The sequence below is a fragment of the Dermacentor andersoni genome, chromosome 4, assembly GCF_023375885.2.
Source record: "Dermacentor andersoni chromosome 4, qqDerAnde1_hic_scaffold, whole genome shotgun sequence".
Taxonomy (NCBI): Eukaryota; Metazoa; Arthropoda; class Arachnida; order Ixodida; family Ixodidae; genus Dermacentor; species Dermacentor andersoni.
Window position 1 is genome coordinate 151,064,831 of NC_092817.1, and position 21,575 is coordinate 151,086,405.

The following is a 21,575-nucleotide window of genomic DNA, read 5'->3' on the forward strand; positions in this document are numbered from 1 at the left end:
ACAATCTAATGATCTCGATTCGCGTAATCTCTATTCACTTGTTGGTTCATGCTTCATTCTAGCCCTCACCACGTTCCTTTATTCAACTTCGCCACATTCTGCTGTTCCGTGCACTTTTGAACCTTACTGCTTCTACCGCTTGTCGATGTTACGAAATTGCGGTTCCGCACTACATATATGCCGCGTAGCGGATTCTGCTTTCTCGTGCATTCCTCGTTTCTGCTGTACATTACGTGATGATATAGAATTTCCTTTCATTCAGTTTATCGTGCTCCTCTTCACGTTCTCTAAACGCGCTGCATGCGAACTTCTTTATTCGTTTGGTACACTTGATATCTTTATCTCTCTCTCTCTCTCTTGATATATATATATATATATATATATATATATATATATATATATATATATATATATATATATATATATATATATACCTTTAATTTGCTTGGTCATTTCCAAGTTAGCCCAGTCGGTACCGACCGTCCCTAGATACAACCTAAGCTCACTCGTGCGGGATTTTCCGTTCTGGCAATCAATCCTCTATAGGCAGTGCTGACGCGCGGCCGGCCTGTTCACCCGCCGGTCAGCATGCGGCGGCCACGCTCGCATAGCTTGCCCACGTGCTTCCTCGCCGTGGGATGTCGGCGACAGCAGTAGCAGCTGCTCTAACAGAGCCGTGGAAGGTGACCGGGGACAGTAATAATGGATCGCCGAGGCGCGTGACACTCTCAAAAGTTGCTCTTGCAATTTTTTCAATGCGTTGCGGTACCGACCGGTTCTCGCTGCTGAGTTCAGCTGCAGGTGTGTGTCGCCGCGGGACAAAGCACAGCATTTTCACGTGGATACATCTCCTTCGCCCTCATTACTTCAGTACCCGCGCCTTGGGTATGCGCACAGAGCCATGAGTGTGGAGAGGGAGCTATCGTTTCGGCGCGAGTTTGCAAGGTGAGGAAAGAGGCAGAGAAAGGCCAACTTGTAGGAGCGGAAGGTCTCGGCGATATTGAAGCAGCCAGCGCCCACGGCTTCCGTGTGGAATGCGAGCAACACACGAAGGACCACGCCGCACCGCGAGTGGCTCGTGTGCAAAGTCGCCCACCCTCCGCAATACGCTAGGGGGCACGGCCCGGCCCCGATTTCAACTCCCATGGCAGATACTTTGATGCCGCTTTTTTTTTTTTCTTTTACTCCTGAAGGTAACACGGCCTTGTAGTGAACGTAAACATCGAGTCTTGATAAGGCTGACATGCTTGTCCATTTAATGCTCCTAGCAGCAGGCACAGCGGAATCGTCGGGGGCATATGTGACAAGAGTAGTCTTCCTTCGCGTAGAGCCCGCATGTCGTCTGCTAGGCGCTTTTCTTCCCTTCGTTGCCGGTCGCAGCTAACTCGTAGGCCACGCTAGGCAGCTGCAAGATGAAACTGTGGGTCAGAGCTAAATACCGTGTAGTATTATTTCGCGGTCATTTCTGGCCGCAAATTTGTTCGTCCGAGAATTTGATAAAGCGAGAGGAACGGGGTGCCCGAAGAAAGCTACAGACGGTTTTCTTCATTTAGTTCGTGTTTGTAAATAGTTTAGGCGCAGTTACAAAGTTAGAAGCTGCTGGCGGGGATTAGCCACTCATCGCACCTACATGCTTGGTGTATGTAGGTGCAATTATGTAATTATGTAGGTGTAAAGGTCTAATCATGTACATCTTGAAATTATGCAAGATGTAGGAGTAAATTGTAGACATAAATGATGCTCTCAGAAGGTGATCCCCCACGTGAGGGGCGATTACCTTACCCGTTTTACAGTCCAGATGCGACACTTTCCGGCTGTTTTCCGTTGCTCACGGAAAAAATGGACATTTGTTTGACATGAGCAAGCTGTAGTTAACACATTGGATGCTATCTCTAGGTAACTGTCATAACATGCCTTGACTCATGCTATATATATATATATATATATATATAGGCATGGTAGAAACGGCGGAACGCGTTGATTTCACTTACTGGGCAGAATGTGTAAAGGGATAAATGCGGCGACGAATAATTTTTCCGTAAACGCAGATTTCAGAGCATCAGTCTTTATTCAACAACCTACTACTTGAGAAGTACTGTACCACTGTATACTTTCGAAGAAGTACGGGGAACTGTATGTAGACTCCGTTATAGTAACCACATTCTATTGAGAAAAGCAGCCATGTAAATAGCCAACCTAGCACGTTGCGACTGTTCCCGGAGCCGTCAAATCTCAGGCGCTGAGACAGTATTCTGGAGCAGTTACTTTCAGGGATATACGCTAAACTGGTTAACCTCCCTGCCTTTCCTTCTCTACTTTTTCCTTCCTTCCTTCCTTCCTTCCTTCAGGGATATACGATCGCTGTCGCGAGATTTCGCCTGACCCGGCTTCGAAGACGTCGGCGTGTATACACGACCAACAGTGCTCCCAGCCGGCACTGTCCAGGCCACCGTGTTGACACAGCGCCACGAACGCTGTCGCTCGTAGACGTCCACGTGTCCGGAGCCGAATCTCGCGAGAACTCGCCAAAGCGATCGTACATTCCCGCGGAGGAGGAGGAGGAAAGATAGGGAAAGCCGGGACGTATATTCCCCGAGAGTGGCTATATAGAATATACCGCCTATATACGCTTCGAGTTTCCAGGCTTGCGATCGGTGGGGGCCAGTCAAGATTTCGGAAACATATGCGCTTTACGTGGCTGCGGTCGCGCCCCGCAGGGCCGAATTTGCAGGAAGGCTTTTCGCCGTCGCGCGACAGGAAGCAGCCGAGCCAGTTTCCCCCACTTAGCAGTAAACAAGCCGGAGACCGCGGGGGTACGCGAATCTTCTCAACGGCCCCCGCGGCCTGGGCCACCGCCGCGGTCGCCGCTGCCAGGCTTTGAGACGAGACGAAAGGAGGCGACCGCCGCGTGAAATTCGTTTCCAGCACGTGGCAGCTGGCGGGGCCCGCGCGCTCTTTTTCGGAGTCGCGCCTGCGTGCGGAACGCCGCTTTGAGCTCGTTACGACGCGCGCCTGCTGCGACGCGTTTTACCGGCACTGCGCCCGGTTCAACAACAACAACAAAAAGAGGAAGGCTCGCGACTCTCTTGTGTTCGAGCCCGCGACATGTTTCCGCTCGTTTCTTTTGCCGCCTCGCCTCGGCCGTTTGTTGGCTACTTCTGAGTAGCTTGCTCATTTGCATAATACTCGCGCCGTCGACGCGGTCTCGTATAGCTCGCACGCGGCGAGCGTGGGCGGGCGCGACTGACTTGTCAACGTCGCGTGTGGGCCCGGACCTTCGTCTCCTGATGATGATGCTTTCGGAGGTCCGGTGACGCCTCTTCAACTGACAAATTGGCTCTGTTTTGCTTGTTTCCGCGCAGCCGGAGCCAATGAATGCCACCGACCCAAACGAAAGGGGTGAGCGTCGAATTTATACGACAGCGAGCGACCGCTTTCGCTTGCGTCTGTTTTGCGAGTGTCCTTACGTCTGTGAGCCAGTGACCCGTTATATTTCTGGTCGCTTGTTGTATCAGTCAACTCTGAAGAAAGAAACAATACTGTGTCTCAAATTCGTTCAATGTAGTGGACGTCTCTTTTTAACATTGTCTAATGAAAGAAATGTGCCGACTGCTCCAACTGCAAATATACGTATAATTTCTTCCGTAACTTACGAAGGTATTGATTTGTAAAATTGCGATTAGCTCCGCAGGAAGTGTACCGAAGGTGTCCTGGCTTCTGTTTAGAGCTGCTTTTATGCGATCGAAATCGGAAGCTTTCGAGTGTTTGTTTGTGCGCAGCAAAATGTTCGATACACAGGCTGTCCCAACTATCGTGCACCATGATTTGAAAATATGCATATGCCACGTAGCTCGACAGAACCAAGGCATTATTGTGCCGTCGCTTGGAGATACCTAGATTTTCTTTCTTGCGTTCCGGCTAGTTACATAATTAGCGAACGCCTCAACTATTCTCACCTTCTCCAAAACGGAGAAAGAAAGTTTAACGCATCATATTCGCCAGCTTCTTTGATTTTCTCATATTTGGGCTACCTCCCTCTTGTGCCATGGCGCATGGGTCAATTCTCGGGCATACCCGCCGTGGTTGCTCAGTGGCTATGGTGTTAGGCTGCTGAGCACAAGGTCGCGGGATCGAATCCCGGCCCCGGCGGCCGCATTTCGATGGGGACGAAATGCGAAAACACCGTGTACTTAGATTTAGGTGCACGTTAAAGAACCCCAGGTGGTCGAAATTTCCGGAGTCTTCCACTACGGCGTGCCTCATAATCAGAAAGTGGTTTTGGCACGTAAAACCCCATAATTTAATTTTAATTTTCAATTCTCGGGCAATGCCTGCCGGATGAGTATCTGCCACTGCGACGTCAGGAGTATAAATCTGTTAAGTTTGTTTACATATTTGTCGTGAATCAATGCGCATACACCTATCTTAACCATTCTTCCCGCAACAGTCTTCACACATCGCCTTTGTCATCGTGATATTCTGGGAGGACGTCTCGCACTGCTTATCGACCTGATCAGGCATTTCTGCGTAGCTTGTGAAGGGTGCAGTGTGAACGGTGTAGTGCATAAACATTAGGCGACAGTGTGCGTTGGATGGGGTGAAAATAAGCACAACTTTACACATTGCAATCATTTACGTAGCGTTTGATTAACAACTTCTCTTCGCATCGGTATCAATATGCCCCGGTTTCGCCATAGTCGTCATATACCGGTTTCCGTATGACCATTCTTATTCATACCGTCCTGTCGACGACGTTCCCTCTTCGCCATTATATCGTCGTCATTAAGTCGTTTGAACCTGAAGGGTGAGCGCCTATAGGATCACTTCCACAGACGTTCTATAGACGTTACTTTTATGAGCGGCGCGTGCGCACCCGTTAGCTGTGACAGTTAAGCGTTAGGCGGCTGAAAAGAGCCTACCTCTGCTTTAACCTGTGGAGCGCCGTACTAAAGCAAAAAAGAAAATAATAATAATAATTTATGACTGTCGCGTCACCGTCGCTACTGCGTGAACAGAGCGAGCCCACTAAAAATTTGCCGTGTGACACATAGCTGCTTGCTCTGTTGATGTCATTTTGCTTTTTTCTTCGCTCGCCGTTCTAATTCGGGTGTGTAAACAACTTGGTTAAAACACGTTGGCGGGCTAGTTGGTTAGAATCCATGGTAGAGTGTATAAGCGCGACTGGACGAGGACGAAGAAAGAAACAGATACACAGACACAGCGCTTCACTTTCAACTATAGATTTTATTTTCGCACGCGTCGATAAATATATACCGTGCGAGCGGAAACAAACGTAACAGCAAAAAAGAACGGTGAAGCGCTGTGTCTGTGTATCTGTTTCTTTCTTCGTCCTCGTCCAGTCGCGCTTATACACTCTACCATGGGTGTAAACAACGTGTTAGTCATTTTGCATTGTGGCGTCGCAGTATAGTCGCGTACGTTCCTCGCCTCAGAATGAGCCATGTCTCGTATTTCCATAATATATAGAAAATTTATTGCCTGAAGAAAGCTTTTCACGAAATTATTACCAAGTTACGGTGTCAAAATTAGGGACCGAGTGTGGCTAAGTCACATATCGAGAAACTGAGAGAGAACGGAACCATGGAGAATCCGCTGCACCAAGCTTCTTTGAAATTAAAACGTCCATGTGGCAGGCACTGATTCATTGTTCGATTGACTGATTGATTGGACACAAAGCAACACACAATGTAAGACGCCGTTGTTCACACCACCAGATGAACTCTATGCACATGGCCATTAAGACGTTAAGGAGAGAATACGAAGTTATGTCGGCACTCAGGCACTCGACGCCGTATCATCCGCAAACGAACGGCCTCACTGAGCGCACTAATCGAACAATGACCAATATGCTTTCCATGTATGTTGCGTCCGATCACAAGAATTGGGATGAAGTTCTACCGTTTATTACTTACGCCTACAACACCGCCAAGCACGGGACAACCGGCTACAGCCCCTTCTTCCTTCTAATGCTCGGCCGCCCCGGTATACGCTCGACACTGTCCTCACTTTTTACCACCACGACAATCCTACGGTGGCCGATACGCTATGCCTCGCTGAAGAGGCTCGGAGACTTGCGCGTCTGCGGACTTTGGCATCACAAGAAAACTCCAAAGCCCGCTACGACGCACGACATCGGCCTGTTACATATCACCCTGGTGATCTCGTTTGGCTTTGGACTCCCACAAGGAAGCGCGGTTTGCGCCGAAAGCGTCTGGCAAGCTACGATGGACCGTATATTGTCATCGACAAAGTCAGCGAAGTGAATTATACTCTCGCGCGCCTCACGAACACTGGTAGACGTTCTGCTAGGACACAAGTCGCGCATGTCGCACGGTTGAAATCATGCACGCCACGACAAGCTAGTTGACTCGCCCAGTGGGCTTTGCGAGGAGAGGTATATGTTACGTCCAAACGCGTAAAAAGGACGCGGGGATCAAGAAGAGAAGAGAAAAACGAAGACTGTGCAGCGGCTATTCCTGTTGTTCGTAGCCTGCCGTTCCTGCTCTCGCACGCCTAAATAAACCCTTTTTCCTCGTTCTTGTGACAATATAATATGTTCTGAACAGCTAGCTTCGGTTGCATTTCCCAGGAATTTACTGTGTCTTGACGTCACGGCGCAGAAATTGGTCACGTGGGAGCACGACATTCCAGAATTTGGACACCCGCTGCAGCTCACTTGGTTGCCTCCTGTATGCTGCTGCTCATTGCGAGGCCCGTTGTAGCAGCATAGCAGACCACCGAGTGAGCCGAAGCGAGTGTCAAAACCCTGAAATGTCATGCTCCCACGTGACCAATGTCTGCGCCGTGACGTGACAGGTATAAACAACGCAAAAACTGGGCGTTGGAAAGCTATAACACTAAATTAGTTATGCCACTTCGGAGTCGGCAAGTATCTTTTCTGGGATTTAGAGGTTGCATCATGTAACGCAAAAAATTACCAGTCGAAAATGTCCTGTGAGTACTCGAGTAAGACGGCGTGTACCAATTCTCCGACGTGTACTGCACACGACAAGACAGGAGACATCGAACGCTTTCTGCGGCCGTGCCGACAGTACCGAGATGAAAGGGACGCTCTTCTTGAGAACGTGCGGAAGAAGCACTCTCCCCATGTGTGTCTGCAATGCTTTGTGCTCCCGGAAGGGTCAGTTATAGCCCGCAATTAAGGAAGATCAGGTCTTTGCGCGTTCCTCTGAGAGACTGGTTTGGGTAACATGCTCCGCTTTCATGCTTCAAGAGGCCTCCTAGAGCAGCGGTTGTCAGCCTCGATCGCCAAGCTAAACCTTACCTACCTCTTACCTACCAATTTTTTTTTTTTTCGAAGTGAGGAGCAGGAAAAGAAATTGTGGTATGTTTTCGCTGTAGCTATTTCCTCACTACTTGGTAGCACTGTGGCCAAATATTAAAATAGCACGAGTACAATTGAAGAATTCGCGTTGTATTTCTTGGTCAGACAACTTTATTTGTTGGCCGCCAGCTGAGCATCATGGTGTCTGCAACGATGTCAGCCTATACCCAGTGTTCAAGCCACGGAACCGCACTCTCTGAGAGCGGTCACACGGACACGCGCGCGCGCACACACGCACAGAGAGAGAGAGAGAGAAAGGAGAGCCGGTCTATATGATTTATAACCCCGTCGAACCGTCAGCTTGAGAGGGACAGGGCTGTTGCGCGTTTTAAAAATTGCACGTTGGGATGCATCCGACGTCCACGAAACATCTGACGTCTAAATTTACATTTTAACGACACAGTTGCGCAATTTGCTGTTACTCGTCGGCCGGAGCTCTGTGAAGCACGTTCAAGTGAATCGGAACCTCGTTGAACGTTTGAAACCGAAGTTTACGTATTAACGACGCTTTTGTTAACCTTTTGTTGCCGTGCAGGGCCACAGTGCGCAAGCGATACACGGCATGTGACATCCTCCAGTTGGTTGGATCGTGCTTTTGCCACGTAAAACGCAGTGGGTGCCTGGACTGCGGTTTATTTTGTGTCAGAAGCTTATGCTACAGCCCTCGTGGCAGATGCTTGAATCCCGATAAACTAAAGCAACGTTGAATTTATTTCTTAGTATCTTGGCAAATAACTGCGCCAATTGTTAACTGAACGGCGTAGACTCCGAAAAATAAGATCTGTCTTCGAAACTTGAGCAAGAACAGGACAGCGGTGAACACAAAACCTTGCTTCGAACATTTTCGAACTACATACGCGAACGCGTTCGTGTATGCAGTTTGGATAGTCCTCACTCATAAGTCTTGCAAATAGTCAGTATAGTGCAGCTCTCCTGCGTAGGCACGCACGCATTTTATTGACAAGCATTCCGGTTTTTGGCCTCTTGTTCGTGCAGCAGCAGCAGCAGCAACACTACCGACAGCGGGTCGGCGGCGGCGATGAGCTCCCGGTCATGGCGGCAGCTGCCTTGGATCGTGGGCATCAACCTGGTGGCCTTCGGTGCACACCTGTGTGCCTGCGGATGCTTTGTCTACCTGCCGCCCATGCTGCGGAAGGCCGGATTTTCGGAAAAGGTAACATTGACCGACCAATTGCTCGCTTTCATACCGATCATGTGCGGCACGGCTTGTACGCTGTGGTGCACGCCAAGGTTTAGCCGCTGAGTAGGAAGCGGTACAAGAAATAACCCCCGTTTCACTATTCCTTCACGTGTGTTCAGACTCTTCTTACTCTTGAGCAGTGTTTGTAAAAGAAGGTTACGTGAACTTTACTATGAAGCGACCGCACGAGGAGAGCGTAAATATATAGAAGTAGTATGCACAGACATACTGCATAGGTGCGGTTTCTCTATAACTAATTGTTATTTATTAACAAACAAATTAACCTATTTTTTCTTCCCTGCCGCCGCTTCTTCTTCCTTCGCAGAATGTTCCGCGTAATTCGGGCTAGCAATCTAGGCCTAAATTTATTGACCTCGAGCCTATTTTCTTTGGTGCGAGGAATTTGGGTACCAGCCACACGTCTATTATGGGAGCTCTGCATGAGCTCAATGCAGACGCAGATGGTTACGCAGCTCGGTGTGGAAAAGTCCGGGGTCCGAGCATCAGCTAGCAGTTCCTGCGGTCTCCGTTTGCACCGGTATTCTGCCTTTTCAACTTCCTTCTTCCCTCGCGATAATAGTTACCTTTGCTCTGTGAAACGGCAGGCAGAATTAGCACGAGTCCACAGTCCTCAATTAAATTGTTGGCACCCAATGACTTAGTGTTCGTGATCCGAGAATGAAGGCGGTTTCGTACAGCTGTAGCTGTACATGTTTGAAAGAAAAAAAAATGAATGTTTACATGTGTTTTTACAATATAAGTATTCATGCAGAGCATAGGGATACCTATATGCCGGTTCACGCCACCATTATCATTGTTTCCGTATCCCGCGGGAGCTCGTTGCCGTAAGGCGTGCGTACGACGATTGTACGCACATTGAGCTTTGGCCTCTACGCGTATCGCAATGCAGTTTACGCAATGCTTCCCTCCTTTTCTTGCGAAGACAGAGATATATGTATATGTATTGTTAACGCGAAGACATCTGCATAAATTGGCTCGTTGTGCGCGCTGGCGAGAAGGGCTGCACGAACACCTTGCTCACAAGATTGTGCATGGTTACTCAATGCCGCGATTCTCGGGTGTGGGTCCTCTATGAAGTGCAGACCTGTCATTGCCGCTGAGGTTCGGTGAAGGAGCTGCCATAAGGTCCGCGAAAAACTGAAAAGTCGTCCATAGGCGATTTCGTGGCATCAACGCCCGAAGTGACCATCGTTATCGAGCCGTCTGCGGGCCAATATGTGGTAGACCCCAACCAGCACCCTTCACTCGTATGCCATTTTGACTTGGGACTGATCTTAAAGGCCGCCAGCAAACATTCACGTTCCTCGGAAAGGTGGTAAAATCTGTAATGTAATTTAATATAAAGCTGCATAATGTTCCCGCCTAATAATGTTGTTTGTGTGTTACAATCGAATGAAAAATGATTTATATGCATCACGCATAGTGTTCAAATAGAAAAATATGCGTTCAACGGCCGAGAAAGTTTGTCTAGATCAGGGAAGTGCACTAAGCGAAGAAGAATCACGCAAGAGCCCACAGCGCCTACGCAGGCAGTTAGAAGTGCTTTGAGTAGGGATAGGAAGATAGATTCATTATCAGAGAAAAGCTTAAATGGCGGAATTTCAAGAGACGTGTACAAATCTGCAAGCCTTCATTGTTCAGGTAATCGAAGCGTAGCTTCAGTATATCGATTATTGAAAGGAGGTAGGCCACATACATGTTCTCATCGCTTTGGGCACTGTTCTCGCCAAATTTAGGTGCTCAAAGCTGCGTCGCCTGTTATAGCTTGTTTCGTCGGAAAAGCTGGTTACATGTAATTAATAACTAAATGTAATTGAATTACAATGAACGTTACTGAGTAAACAAAGTTCTCGTTAATTAAAAGATTACGAAATATCTAATTGATTACAAATAATTCATTACATATAATTCGTTATGTAGAAGTCTGAAAAATGCTCACCATGAATTCATTTATAATTCCTTCAATACCGCTGACTCGAGGTCCAAGCAGGCTGGACAACACAAATACAAACAAAGCAGGAAAAGCAGAAAGAAACGGCAACAAAAGAACAACATCGATGCAGGATCAAAAATGTTAATTCATAGTCTGATCGTGCACTTGCTTCAGTAAGCATATCCTGAGAAGCCAAAAAAGACACCAAGGACAATATAGGTGAAATTACTGGTACTTATTGAATTAAAGAAATGATAAATTAATGTCAATAAAAGTGGAGAAAAAAGCAACTTGCCGCAGGTGGGGAACGATCCCACGCGTTCGCATTACGCGTGCAATTCGAGGTAATTCCAACAATGTATGGTCTTTGGAAAAAAAAAAAACACTTAAACATGTCGGTGCGAGCAAAATATGGCGTTAGCGCGTTTTGTAGGGAGTGTGGGGTGGGCCTGCCAGTTAAGAGTGACAAATACGGGAATAGATCTAGAGCTAGGTTGTTCAATTCTAGCCTAAATTTTTGCCTTCGTGCCCGTAGTAGTGAGTGGTATGCCAATAAGTTGTATTAAATTGGAGGGTGAGTCTAACGCAGGAAGGTCTGTTAAGTATAAACTTTACAGCGTTTCTCTGAATACGTTCAAGATCGTAAGTGTTACGTTTAGTACAAGAATCCCACATAATGCATGCATATTCTAGTGTTGCTCGCACAAGAGCAGTGTAGCAAAGGAGGTCAACAATAATTTGAACAATTTTAAGTTGATGTTTCCGGACACATAGCTTGCGGAAGGCAGATAAGCAAACATTTTTAATATGAAGATTCCAAGCTAAGTTAGAAAGCAGCGTCACAACGATATATTTGCAGCAACTACTTGTTGTAATGGTGAAGACCCTAATTAAGTCAGTATACGAAAGTGGATGTTCTTTTTTGCGAGTTAATGGAAGGCCGACACATTTGCCCGTGTTTAGTGACATTCTCCATTGTTTGCACCATTCATGTATATTACCCAGAATAGTGTTGAGGTCGTTGTAATCGTTAGGGCAAATGATTTATTTAAAGCACAATCATCGGCAAATAATCTAATTTCTACACCAGGGTTAACATCAATATAACTAATATACAGCAGAAAGAGCAAGGGGCCTAGCACACTGCCCTGTGGTACACCAGATGTGCCTGGGAGACAATCCGAGAGTTGACCCGCCGCATCTACGTATCGTTTGCGATTAGTTAAGTAGACTGAAACCCAGCAAACGAAAGTTTCTGGAATACCTATTGCTCTAAGTTTGAAAATTACTTTACCGTGAGAAACTTTGCCAAAGGCTTTAGAAATCTAAAAAAAAAAGCATATGTATCTTACCGTGTCTATCGAGGGTTAAATATGCAAGAAAATTAAACAATGTCACGAGTTGAGTTAACGGTTGTGAATCCTTTCATAAACCCATGTTGACATTCAGTGAATATAGAGCGCTCTTCCAGGAATTCTGTTATATGATATATTGGCTAAGCTATGTTCTATAATTAATTATTAAATATTGAACGGTGTTATATTATTATAATGTCAATATAACATATGAAGCTTATATTGATAAATATCAGTTTAATTAATAACTCGCGCTTAACTTAAAAAAAAAAAATGTCACTTCACGTAGTTTTGCTGCGGCGAGGAGTACTGGTTTGGTGCTGTACTGCTGCTGTCGTGACGCAAAGAGTGAAAAAGAAAAAAACATAAAAGAAAAAGGGGAAAAAATGTGGCGCGGAGTCGGAAAAACAGCGCTAGCTCGTATATACTGTCGTGCGCTACACATTCAGGCCCGTAATGTTTCGATCGAACAGCAACTAGCCTGCCTCGATATCACTGCTTATTGCCATTTTGGTTGGTGACAAACGCTGGTCATTGTGGTACACCAGGCATATATCCGCGCCCTTGCGGGTAATTGGAAGCGGCTAGAATTGCCTATACTTGAGACCTAAAAGAGTGCCACGCTACCTGAAAGCCGATCACCGTTCCAGTTTTCTTGCTTTTTTGGGTGTTTCCACTGTCCTTAATTAAATTGATCGCGCGCTAAGGACTTAGCTCTAGCGGCCCGCGGATCGAGACTGTTTGTTGTTTAGCTGTCTCTTGAAAGGTGACAAGACAGCGACGGAGGCGTTGGCGGTGCGATTTACGGCAGTGATATGCTTCCCCAGTGGCGGTTCATGACAGCAATAAGCAGACCCGGTAGCAGACGAGGTTCAATTCTCTGTTCTTCCAACACCCCTGCGATACGTCAATGGAGCTGGGAGGCTCAACTTAGCCTCACTCACATCTCTCTCTCTCTCTATTTGTTCATTCATACGTGGCACGTTTAAGCGCACTGCAATCGCAGCGCGCCAACGGGAATGTAACATGTATTTTTTTAATATTTCGCGGATGCAGAAAAAAAGAAAGATTACATAACAACTAATAAGCTCGAAGTTGCTGAATTCGATGTTTTTTAGAACACTTTAACTTCCTTATAGAACGTTCTGCCCTGGAAGTTAGTGCTTGCGAAGTTCGTTATAAATCTTGACTCCCCCCATAGATAAAAATTGCCCCATAGATAGTCGCGTCCTGCTAGAGTAATTGGGCATCATTAATAGCCTTTATTACATTAAGCTAGGAGACCCTGTATAAAAGAACATATTGCACACCGTGAAGTGTGGCGTTGGACACCGGGAATAGCATCAGGATTGGCAGCAACTTACATTTATGAGCAGTTCTTGCGTAATAACTTTTGTGAGCACGGTCCTGTCTCGGTTTTGTGTTCCGGGAGGTGCATGCATTGTAACGGTGTGGTGACAGTGAAGAACTACCAGTGGCACAACGCAAGATACAAAACTAACTCTTTATAGGGCCAACTTGTGCCCAGCAAAACCAGGTAACACTCGATCAGCACAATGATAGCAGCGAGCACAATCGTCGACTAGAAATCTGAAGTGCCGATCACACGTGTAAGGATTAGGACAGGGTGTCTGCCAACCGGGAAAACCTGGAATTCTTAGGGATTTTGAATAGTCTGGAAATACTCAGGGAAAACTTAGGGAATCTGTGCTTCCACCAGGAAAAATGGGCAGTAATTTAGTTGAAATGGAGTGAAAGTCGCGGTAATGCTGGCTCGAGTAACAGATGAATCGTAACAAATCGTCTTTGTCGCCGTGTCGTCCGCTGGAGGAGATGTCAGCTTACAGTCAGTGACCGACTTTCCGGAAGCCTGATAATTCGGACGGCTTCGCGGCACCACCACGTACCCCATAGAGTCAATGCATGAGAACGTCTGAAATTTCACACGCGAGAATCCTTAGCCTTCCCATTTTCCAGACATTTCGCCGTGACTGCAAGTTTGTAATGGCATTAAGGCATTAATCAAAGCCACCACCACCGCCGCCATTTTGATTATCTTGCCTCCTCGAACCGGCGCTCTCGCACGCAGAACCGCTGGCAGCCGTAGCCACCACCGCGGCAACGCTAGGCCTAACTGATTCGACGTTCGCTTCTTGCCGTTCTGTTCCTTGTTTTTGTTGAAAGAATTCGCCGCTGTCAGCAATGGCACGGACTCCGCCTTTGTCGTCCTCGCGATTGGCTTTGAAACTCGGAAAGCACAACGCGTTAAATAATGCCGGTTCTTGAAAGTCAGATTCGCCTCTGTACAGTGTTGTTACGTAGTGAAGCATGCCAAAAGTATTGCGGTGAAGCGTTACAAGCGTGGGGAAGGGTAAGTGTAACGGGACACAGTATGTATTCCTTAATTATGCATGCTTGCACACGCCATCTCCTGTCACAGTACGCACTGCCTAAGAAGTGCACTGGAAGGCGTTCAGAGTTTTTGGGGATGTGCCTGGGGATTTGAACCCTTAACGGCAGTAAAAGATGTGCATTCATTTTTTCGAACTGTATGCTTTTTTGGATGTTCTCACGGCCCTTAGGGAGTCCGAAAAATTGGACGTTGATTGTACAACTGACTAAGAGGATGCTTCAAATGGTCCGTGGGGCGAACGCGCAGCGGAAGGAGGACGAGAGTAGAAAGGACCGACGCATTGAGGAATGAACAGGAGAGGAAGCATGTCGCTGCTTCTTTGAAGGAGCTTGAGCTAAAAAAACGAAAATGCTGGCTGACGCCGAGATGCAGGTGTCCCTCATCCAACCCAACATAAAGTCTTTAAAGCAGTGAAACGCAACACTGAGGCCTTGTGCGTGGGCTGAGAGTATGTCAGGACAGTTGAGGTTGACCTTCCAGCTGCTGCGAGAGTCTGGCTTGTGACAAAGTTTGTGCCTCATACCAATGAGCTTGTTATCAGTTGACAGAAATAACTAATATTAAAAAATATTTGCTTATGTATGCATATCCTTTTTATTCTTATATAAAGAATGTTCGACTCGGTTTGCAATGAGTCCCACCATTTTTCTTCGAGGATATTTTATGTCCTGTGCATTTTATTAACCCCGCTCGTCTGTTTTCTTTTTGAATAAAATAAACACTACTCCCTACTATTCAAACTGGAATAAGTACTTTATCTTTTGGACATGCTTACTAGATAGGGACAGCATCGGGTGACATAGTGTCAACCCGTCTTGACATAAAACGAAGTCCTGTGTCGCTCAAGAAATTTTGCAAAGTCACTCAGGGAAAACCTGGAAAACTGAGGGAATTGCGAAATGTCAACCTGGTAGACACCCTGGTTTAGACGTATTTCAGGCGTAAGGATCAGACGCATTTATGCATGACTCTTTTAAACTTTGTGGGGATGCGCGACTCTCACGCATCCCCTGATATGCTGTTTTCCCGCACGGCTCGCGTGGCCTGGCGCCCGCGGCGCTCGGAGTGGTACAAGCGCGGTGCGAGAGATGGCGCGACCGTCGAGCCGCGGCGGGGTTACTCGGGCGCCGAGGGACAAGGCGCTGCCTCTTTCCCGGCGAGCCGGCGAACAGCGTGGACATTCCGCGCGCGCTGCGACCATGCTTCTGCGAGACCGCCTCGCGTGGCCGCCTTCGAGCGCACGACCGTTGGCGTGACCGAACACGCGAACGACCAGGCGTTGGGATCCAGCATGGGGCGAACATATTCGCTCGCAATGCGGTCGCGGTAAGTCGGACTTCTAGATTTGTCGCGCGCCCATCGGCATGTTTTGGGGATAGCAACTCGGCTAGCAGGCATTGATCTATGAAAGGTGCAATAAATGCCCTTGTGATTGTTTGCACTACTGTGTTGTCGTTCCTTTGTCCCCAAGAGTACGGAGCAGAACCCCCGTATCTCCCACAACTTCCAGCGTAATCGCTGGTGCTCGCATTAAGCTCAAATGTTCACCGCTATCCTCGTCGTGCGCGTAGCCTGATTACACGAGACTCGGTGACAGCATAAACAGATAGAACCAGCGGTAACATTCGAGAAATCTTCGTCATAGAAAGGCGCGTGTAGCGTGTGCGACAACATTTAGCATTGTAAGCCAGTGAAAGATAAATAAGTACGCGTCAGTATGATGAGGTGTTGACCGCAGACTGTGATTACGTAATAGCCGGATGCTTCAAACGCTTCGTGTATGCCTGAAAGCGCCTATAGCTGCCACGAGTGAACGACGGGGGAAAACAAAGGAGGCCCTAAAAATAATCAAGGGATACCTAAGCACTTCCTATGGGTTTTGAATGCGAAAGCATTAATGTTCAATTGAACGCTGCTCCTTGGAGTTATGAACTCCTCGCTGGCAAGCGAGAGCGTTTTGACGCGATAGTGTTAAGCGTCCCGTGTCGCGGAAAATCCGGCGTCGGCGCCACGCATCGACCGTCGTTTCGACGAAATTCATCTCGAGCCCAACAATGCAGGCCCTCCATGTAACGCAAGGAAGTTACTGGACTAATTGAATTTTTTAAGGTAAGAAACGTTAGAAATACAATAAAGTACGACTTACATACAACCTACAGGGATAAGAGCGTCGGATTGTAATTTTAATGTGCGAGAAAGCATAATTATGTTGCAGTGAAACTAAAAACAATACAGCCTTTCTGATGCACCTTATCCCTGTTTACAAACATTATACCACAGTGTGCTATTCCATCTGTCAGCCCATTTCCTGATCTTGAACCTCTTATTCAAGGGTTTCTAACATTCAGAGTGTGGCCATGGCTTCCGAGATTTGCTTGCGCCTGCGCGCGCAAACCCCAAAGGCCCTAAAGCACCGCGCCTGGTTCCTTGAAACACCTCCAGATGGCGCTCGCCTCCGTCGCATCGCGGCCACACAAGAGGCCGTGTTTCTAGCAGAAAGTTCGCTTCGTGCATAGCGTTCGCCGCCAGCGTTATCTAGTCAACATTACGGTTACATAAGGTGTAGTTGCCGGGAAGCATGAGAAGAAGTGAGGGATCTTTGCATGCTATCGCGTTCCACTCTTAAAGGCAAACTTTAAAGGCTCATTCACACCGGCGAATAACAGCGGTCGCGCGACCAATTTGGCCGCAAATGGTCGCGTTTCTCGAAAAGCGACTATTCTGGGCCAGTCGCTCGCTGCTCGATTGTTCAGTTGCGCGACCGTGGTCGCAAAGCTGCCGAACCAATCAGCGGCGCGCCGAAATGCAAAGTTCACGCCACCCTGGCAGACTGTACACAGGAAAGTAATTGATGTCTTGCCTCGTGATGCCGGTGCGTAGCAGTTCCAGCAACGTGTCGAATATACGCGGTAGCATTCGCAGGAAATTAAACAGCAAAAGAAGCACGAAAATTATGCACCGATTCGCACGCAATTAGCACTAGAACTTATAACTTACTCTCGATATTGTACCTTGTCACATGCGCGGAGTTCGAGCAGGAGGCAGCTTGCATGGTCGGCCACTTATCGCGAACGCGGCAGCACGGGCACACACACTACCGTCGCTTTTTCTTCGGAGGCTTCTGCGCTGCCACAGCTGACACCAGGCACGGCACAGCACTCGGCGCAGTGAGAACGCCTTCCTCTTCGCTCGAATCAAAATACATGGATCTTCCCTCAACGCGAAACCAGCGAAGTGCGTGCGAACTGCGTTGATCCCTAGAGTTCTCGCTGAGAGCGATAGTCACCGGGATTGCGACTTGCAGGTCGCGCTGGCCCGGGCTTGCCGATGGGAGCATCGGTCGCGTTCAGTCGCTTCTTCAGTCGCCAGTCACAAATGGTTGCGCGACCTCCTCAAGTCGCCGGTGGGATAGAACCTTAAGCGTCCTCGGACTTTTTGATTTGGTCTTGCCGAAGCGGTTACGGAGGTTATTTTGCTTATACAGCAAAGTGAACTTTATAACGAAGGATTGATGGCGTCCTGGCCGAATTCCTATCTTTGAAAATGCATTGTGAACGAAGACCACCACTATGAATTTGCCTGTACAACTAAGAACTTAAGTGTCCCCGCCGGCTGATTACTTGCTTTACAATGAACGCCGCGTAGTGAAGTCGCCACTGGCTTGTGCAAGTCACCAAGGTGCAGTTTGCGCTTGCGCTAGCGGCAGCGCTATAGCGATGCACTTGACTAGCGTGCCTACTTCAGTTGTAGTCCAGCTCCACTGCTCTAGGAATCGCTGAACTCATACGCTGTTTGTTGTAACGCAGAAGCGGCCGTGATGGCCGACAAATGGTTTGCAGCTTGTGGCGGTGCGATGACGTAATCTTAACTGGCGACCGATAACGTCTTCAAAGCCATCTAAGGCGTATAAGACGCGTATGTGAAGAAAGGCAGAAGTGATGAATATCCTGTAAACGGACAAAGGAATTTGACGGCGAGGGAGGCCATAGCGCTATTCGACGATTTGCTGCTTTACGCAGTTCCTAGGTTTCGCCACGCAGCGTTCAATGAAGTTCGGTGCAATAAGGTTGGCTTCTTCATTCCATTGTCGCCATTGCGTCGTCGTCACACAGTTGTCCTCATGCCGTTATGGTCGTTAAACCGTCGACATGCTGTCGTAGTCATTATGATGTCGTCTCAAACTGTCGTCGTCGCTTTCGTGGTCATCTAGCTTTCATGCCTTCGTGGACGTCGTTTCATCATCATCACTCCAGTGTTATCTTACTATTGTTAGCATGCCGTCGTCGTCATATCGACGTCATCATTTCTTCGTCGTCATGCAAGGAATCCGGATGTTATAGCACAACAACAGTGTGTAGAGCTAGGTACATTCTGTTGCAAATGTGCGTAACTTGGTCGTTCGCTCTGTACCTAACAAAAGGGCCTTCTTCAGAAACACCAATGAAAGCTGCGCGTAAACGGATTCTCACAGCGCGTGAGATCTGCAGTCTTTTGCACTTTTCTAAGGGATGGGGCTGGGCGTGCGCACCAGTTCCTTCCTGCTTTAGATGTAACAGGAGGCTGGATAGAACTTCGTAACTTTTCGTCCGTGATGACCATAATTTTTGAAGTGGTACTTGCTTGAATTTATTTCGGACAGTGTATCAGTGAACTACACAGGCAGGAACTTTCGGTAAATTCGTACATTGATTCTCGTTGAGAAATTTGTTGATGTGCAGCACTTAGGAACAACGGGTAAACGACTTCACACCGCAAGGTTTGTCATCGCAGTTATAGAGTTAGCCGGTTATCACGTTCTCGAGTTCCCTCTAGGAGCAGCCTCTCCGTCATTCCAGCGTTTTATTTCGCTTTTTCAATGTATCTTTTATTTAACATTGGCTACTCCATATAAATAGAGTAGCCATCGGTATCGAAAACTTCACACCTGGTAGTGCACAACGTAATGAAATAGAAGCGAACCTGTCTCATAGCATCGCATCAGAGCTGGGAACTCTGCCTACACTGCTTGCAGTCCCGCGGTGTGATCCTGGGTCTCGGTCCATTCCTGTGCATCGTGGGAGTTCCGCTGGTCGGGGCCTGGAGCGACCGGTGTCGCTCGCGGCTGGGACGTCGGCGCCCCTTCCTGCTAGGTCTCGGGTTGCTACTGGCTCTAGCGCTGGCGTCCATCGCGTTCATCGACCTCATCTCTGCCACGACTGTCCAGGGGCCCGTGCTGGCGGCGGCCACCATCGTCCTTGACTTCGCCACCCAGGTGAGGATTTATTCGAATGCGAACAGCTGCAGCAATGAAAGTAGCTCCAAACGCACAATAACTAAGCCGAGCAGGTGGCGACATCCTAAAGGCGCATTCACACTTGCGAGTCGCAGAGGTCGTGTGAGCGACAGTCGCCTGCGACCAGGCAGCGGCTCGACAACACCGACATTCACATTTCCAAGGGCCACCTCAGCGACCTGCGGGTCGCCTTCTCGTTTGAAACGAGAATTCTCGGGAAGGATGCCGTTCGCGCACTTGCGGGCGTTTCGTCTGCTGTGACGGCGTCTCCCGCATTCGAGCTGGGTGTGCTCTTGTCCCTCGCTGTTCGCGATTGACCGCGACGACCTGAGTGAAGAGGAGGATGTCGTGGCGGTTCCGATGTTTCGAGAAGATGGCGGCGGTGGTGGGACCGTCCGTGAAGTGGCAACCGGATGCGCAAAGTCTCGCGCGCTACTTCCGGGGCATCGCTGATTAGTTTAGCGGTTTGCGACTCGCAGTCGCAAGACTGGAAAATCGAGCAGCGTGCGACTGGCCTGCGACCGTCGCCTTTCGACCAATGCGACCATGTGCGACTGTCGCCTTGCGACCACAACTGTCGCACGACCTCTGCGACTCGCAAGTGTGGCTGGGCCTGTGTGGGCAGCTAGACTTTCAGAAACTGACTAAAAAACTTTTTCTTGGGCAAGCTCGGTGAAGCCATTGCAGCACAAATAAAATAAATCACGAAGAACAGTAGTACCAAAGGTGTCTAGTCTTCTTTTCCTTGTGTTCATTTAATTTTCGCTACAGTGGCTTGATGAAGTTCAGCAAGGTGATTTGGTGCTCAGCCAATTGCTGCTAAACGTTCGGTCAGTGCAGTTAAGTATGAAGTTTCCGGCAATTGCTACTTTAGCGACAGGCAGTCATTGCCGTGAATCGCTAAACCATTGTTCCCCTGCTAACTAGAACCACCGCAAGATAACAATAGTCGTGAGAGACTTCTTATCGATTCTCAGGTCTCGATAAATAATGGAATATATCGCTAGGCAAGGGAAAATGTGCCGTGGTGCTGCCTGCTTCCAGTGCCTGAATGACGTGTAACATCTAGGCAATGTACACATAGTGTCGCTGAATACATTTTATTCCCGCTGCACAATGTGCATTCGCTTTATTGCAACATCGATCTTGTACTACGGATAGAGGCAATCAGAAAATAAATAATAATAGTTTGCGCAGGAACTACTCTGGGAGTTCTCTAAGTATGCGTATAAGCATTGTGAAACAGGCGTTAAGCAATCCCCATACGTGGACTCATCCCGAAGACAGTGCAATGCCGGGCCGACCCGCGGCGGAGCTGCAGTTCGCCATTAAGGGGCCCACATACACAGCTTGGCTGGTCATCCTTCTTCACAGAGTGGAAGGGCGCTGAGATTTTTTAACGAGTATATCCCACATCAACTCCCATATCCATCTGTTCGCTGATGATTGTGTCATTTTCAGAGAAATTGCCAATGCTAACGATATTGAATTACTTCAGTCGGACCTTACCACTATACGGAACTGGTGCAATGAATGGTTAATGGAGCTAAATATTAAGAAATGCAAAGTCATGCGTGTGTCTAGGAAAACATTTGCCATACCGTCGTACTGCATTGACAACATGTCGTTAGAATGAGTTTCTTCGCATAAATATCTTGGTGTTTCCATCACTTCTAACCTCAGCTGGTCTCTTCATACTGAGAACATAATTAAAAACGCTAATCGTATGCTTGGCTACCTACGTCGCAACGCTTTCAACGTACCTACTAATTTAAAACTTTTGTTGTATAAAATTTTAATACGACCCAAACTCGAATACGCGACTCCTATATGGGGCCCTGCTCATGAAAATGTAATCACTGACCTCGAGATGGTTCAAAATAACTCTGTACGTTCTATTCTTGATAACTAAAACCGCACAGCGAGTATAACTAACATTAAATCTAATCTTTGCCTCCCATCAATGGCATCTCGCAGAAAAGTGTCTCGCATTGCCCTCTTCCACAAGTTGTAC

At 47.8% G+C, this 21,575-nt stretch overlaps 1 protein-coding gene across 3 annotated transcripts in view; it reads left to right on the plus strand.

The window, feature by feature from the left end:
- Nucleotides 1–21,575, plus strand: part of LOC126537928 (solute carrier family 45 member 3-like) — a 159,846-nt gene that overhangs the window by 121,340 nt on the left and 16,931 nt on the right. For all 3 annotated transcript variants that reach the window (XM_050185049.3, XM_050185050.3, XM_055074544.2), the window contains 2 exons: nucleotides 8,366–8,540; nucleotides 19,301–19,540. In XM_050185049.3, the coding sequence (XP_050041006.2) occupies nucleotides 8,366–8,540; nucleotides 19,301–19,540 (415 nt within the window). The remainder of the gene's footprint in view (nucleotides 1–8,365; nucleotides 8,541–19,300; nucleotides 19,541–21,575) is intronic.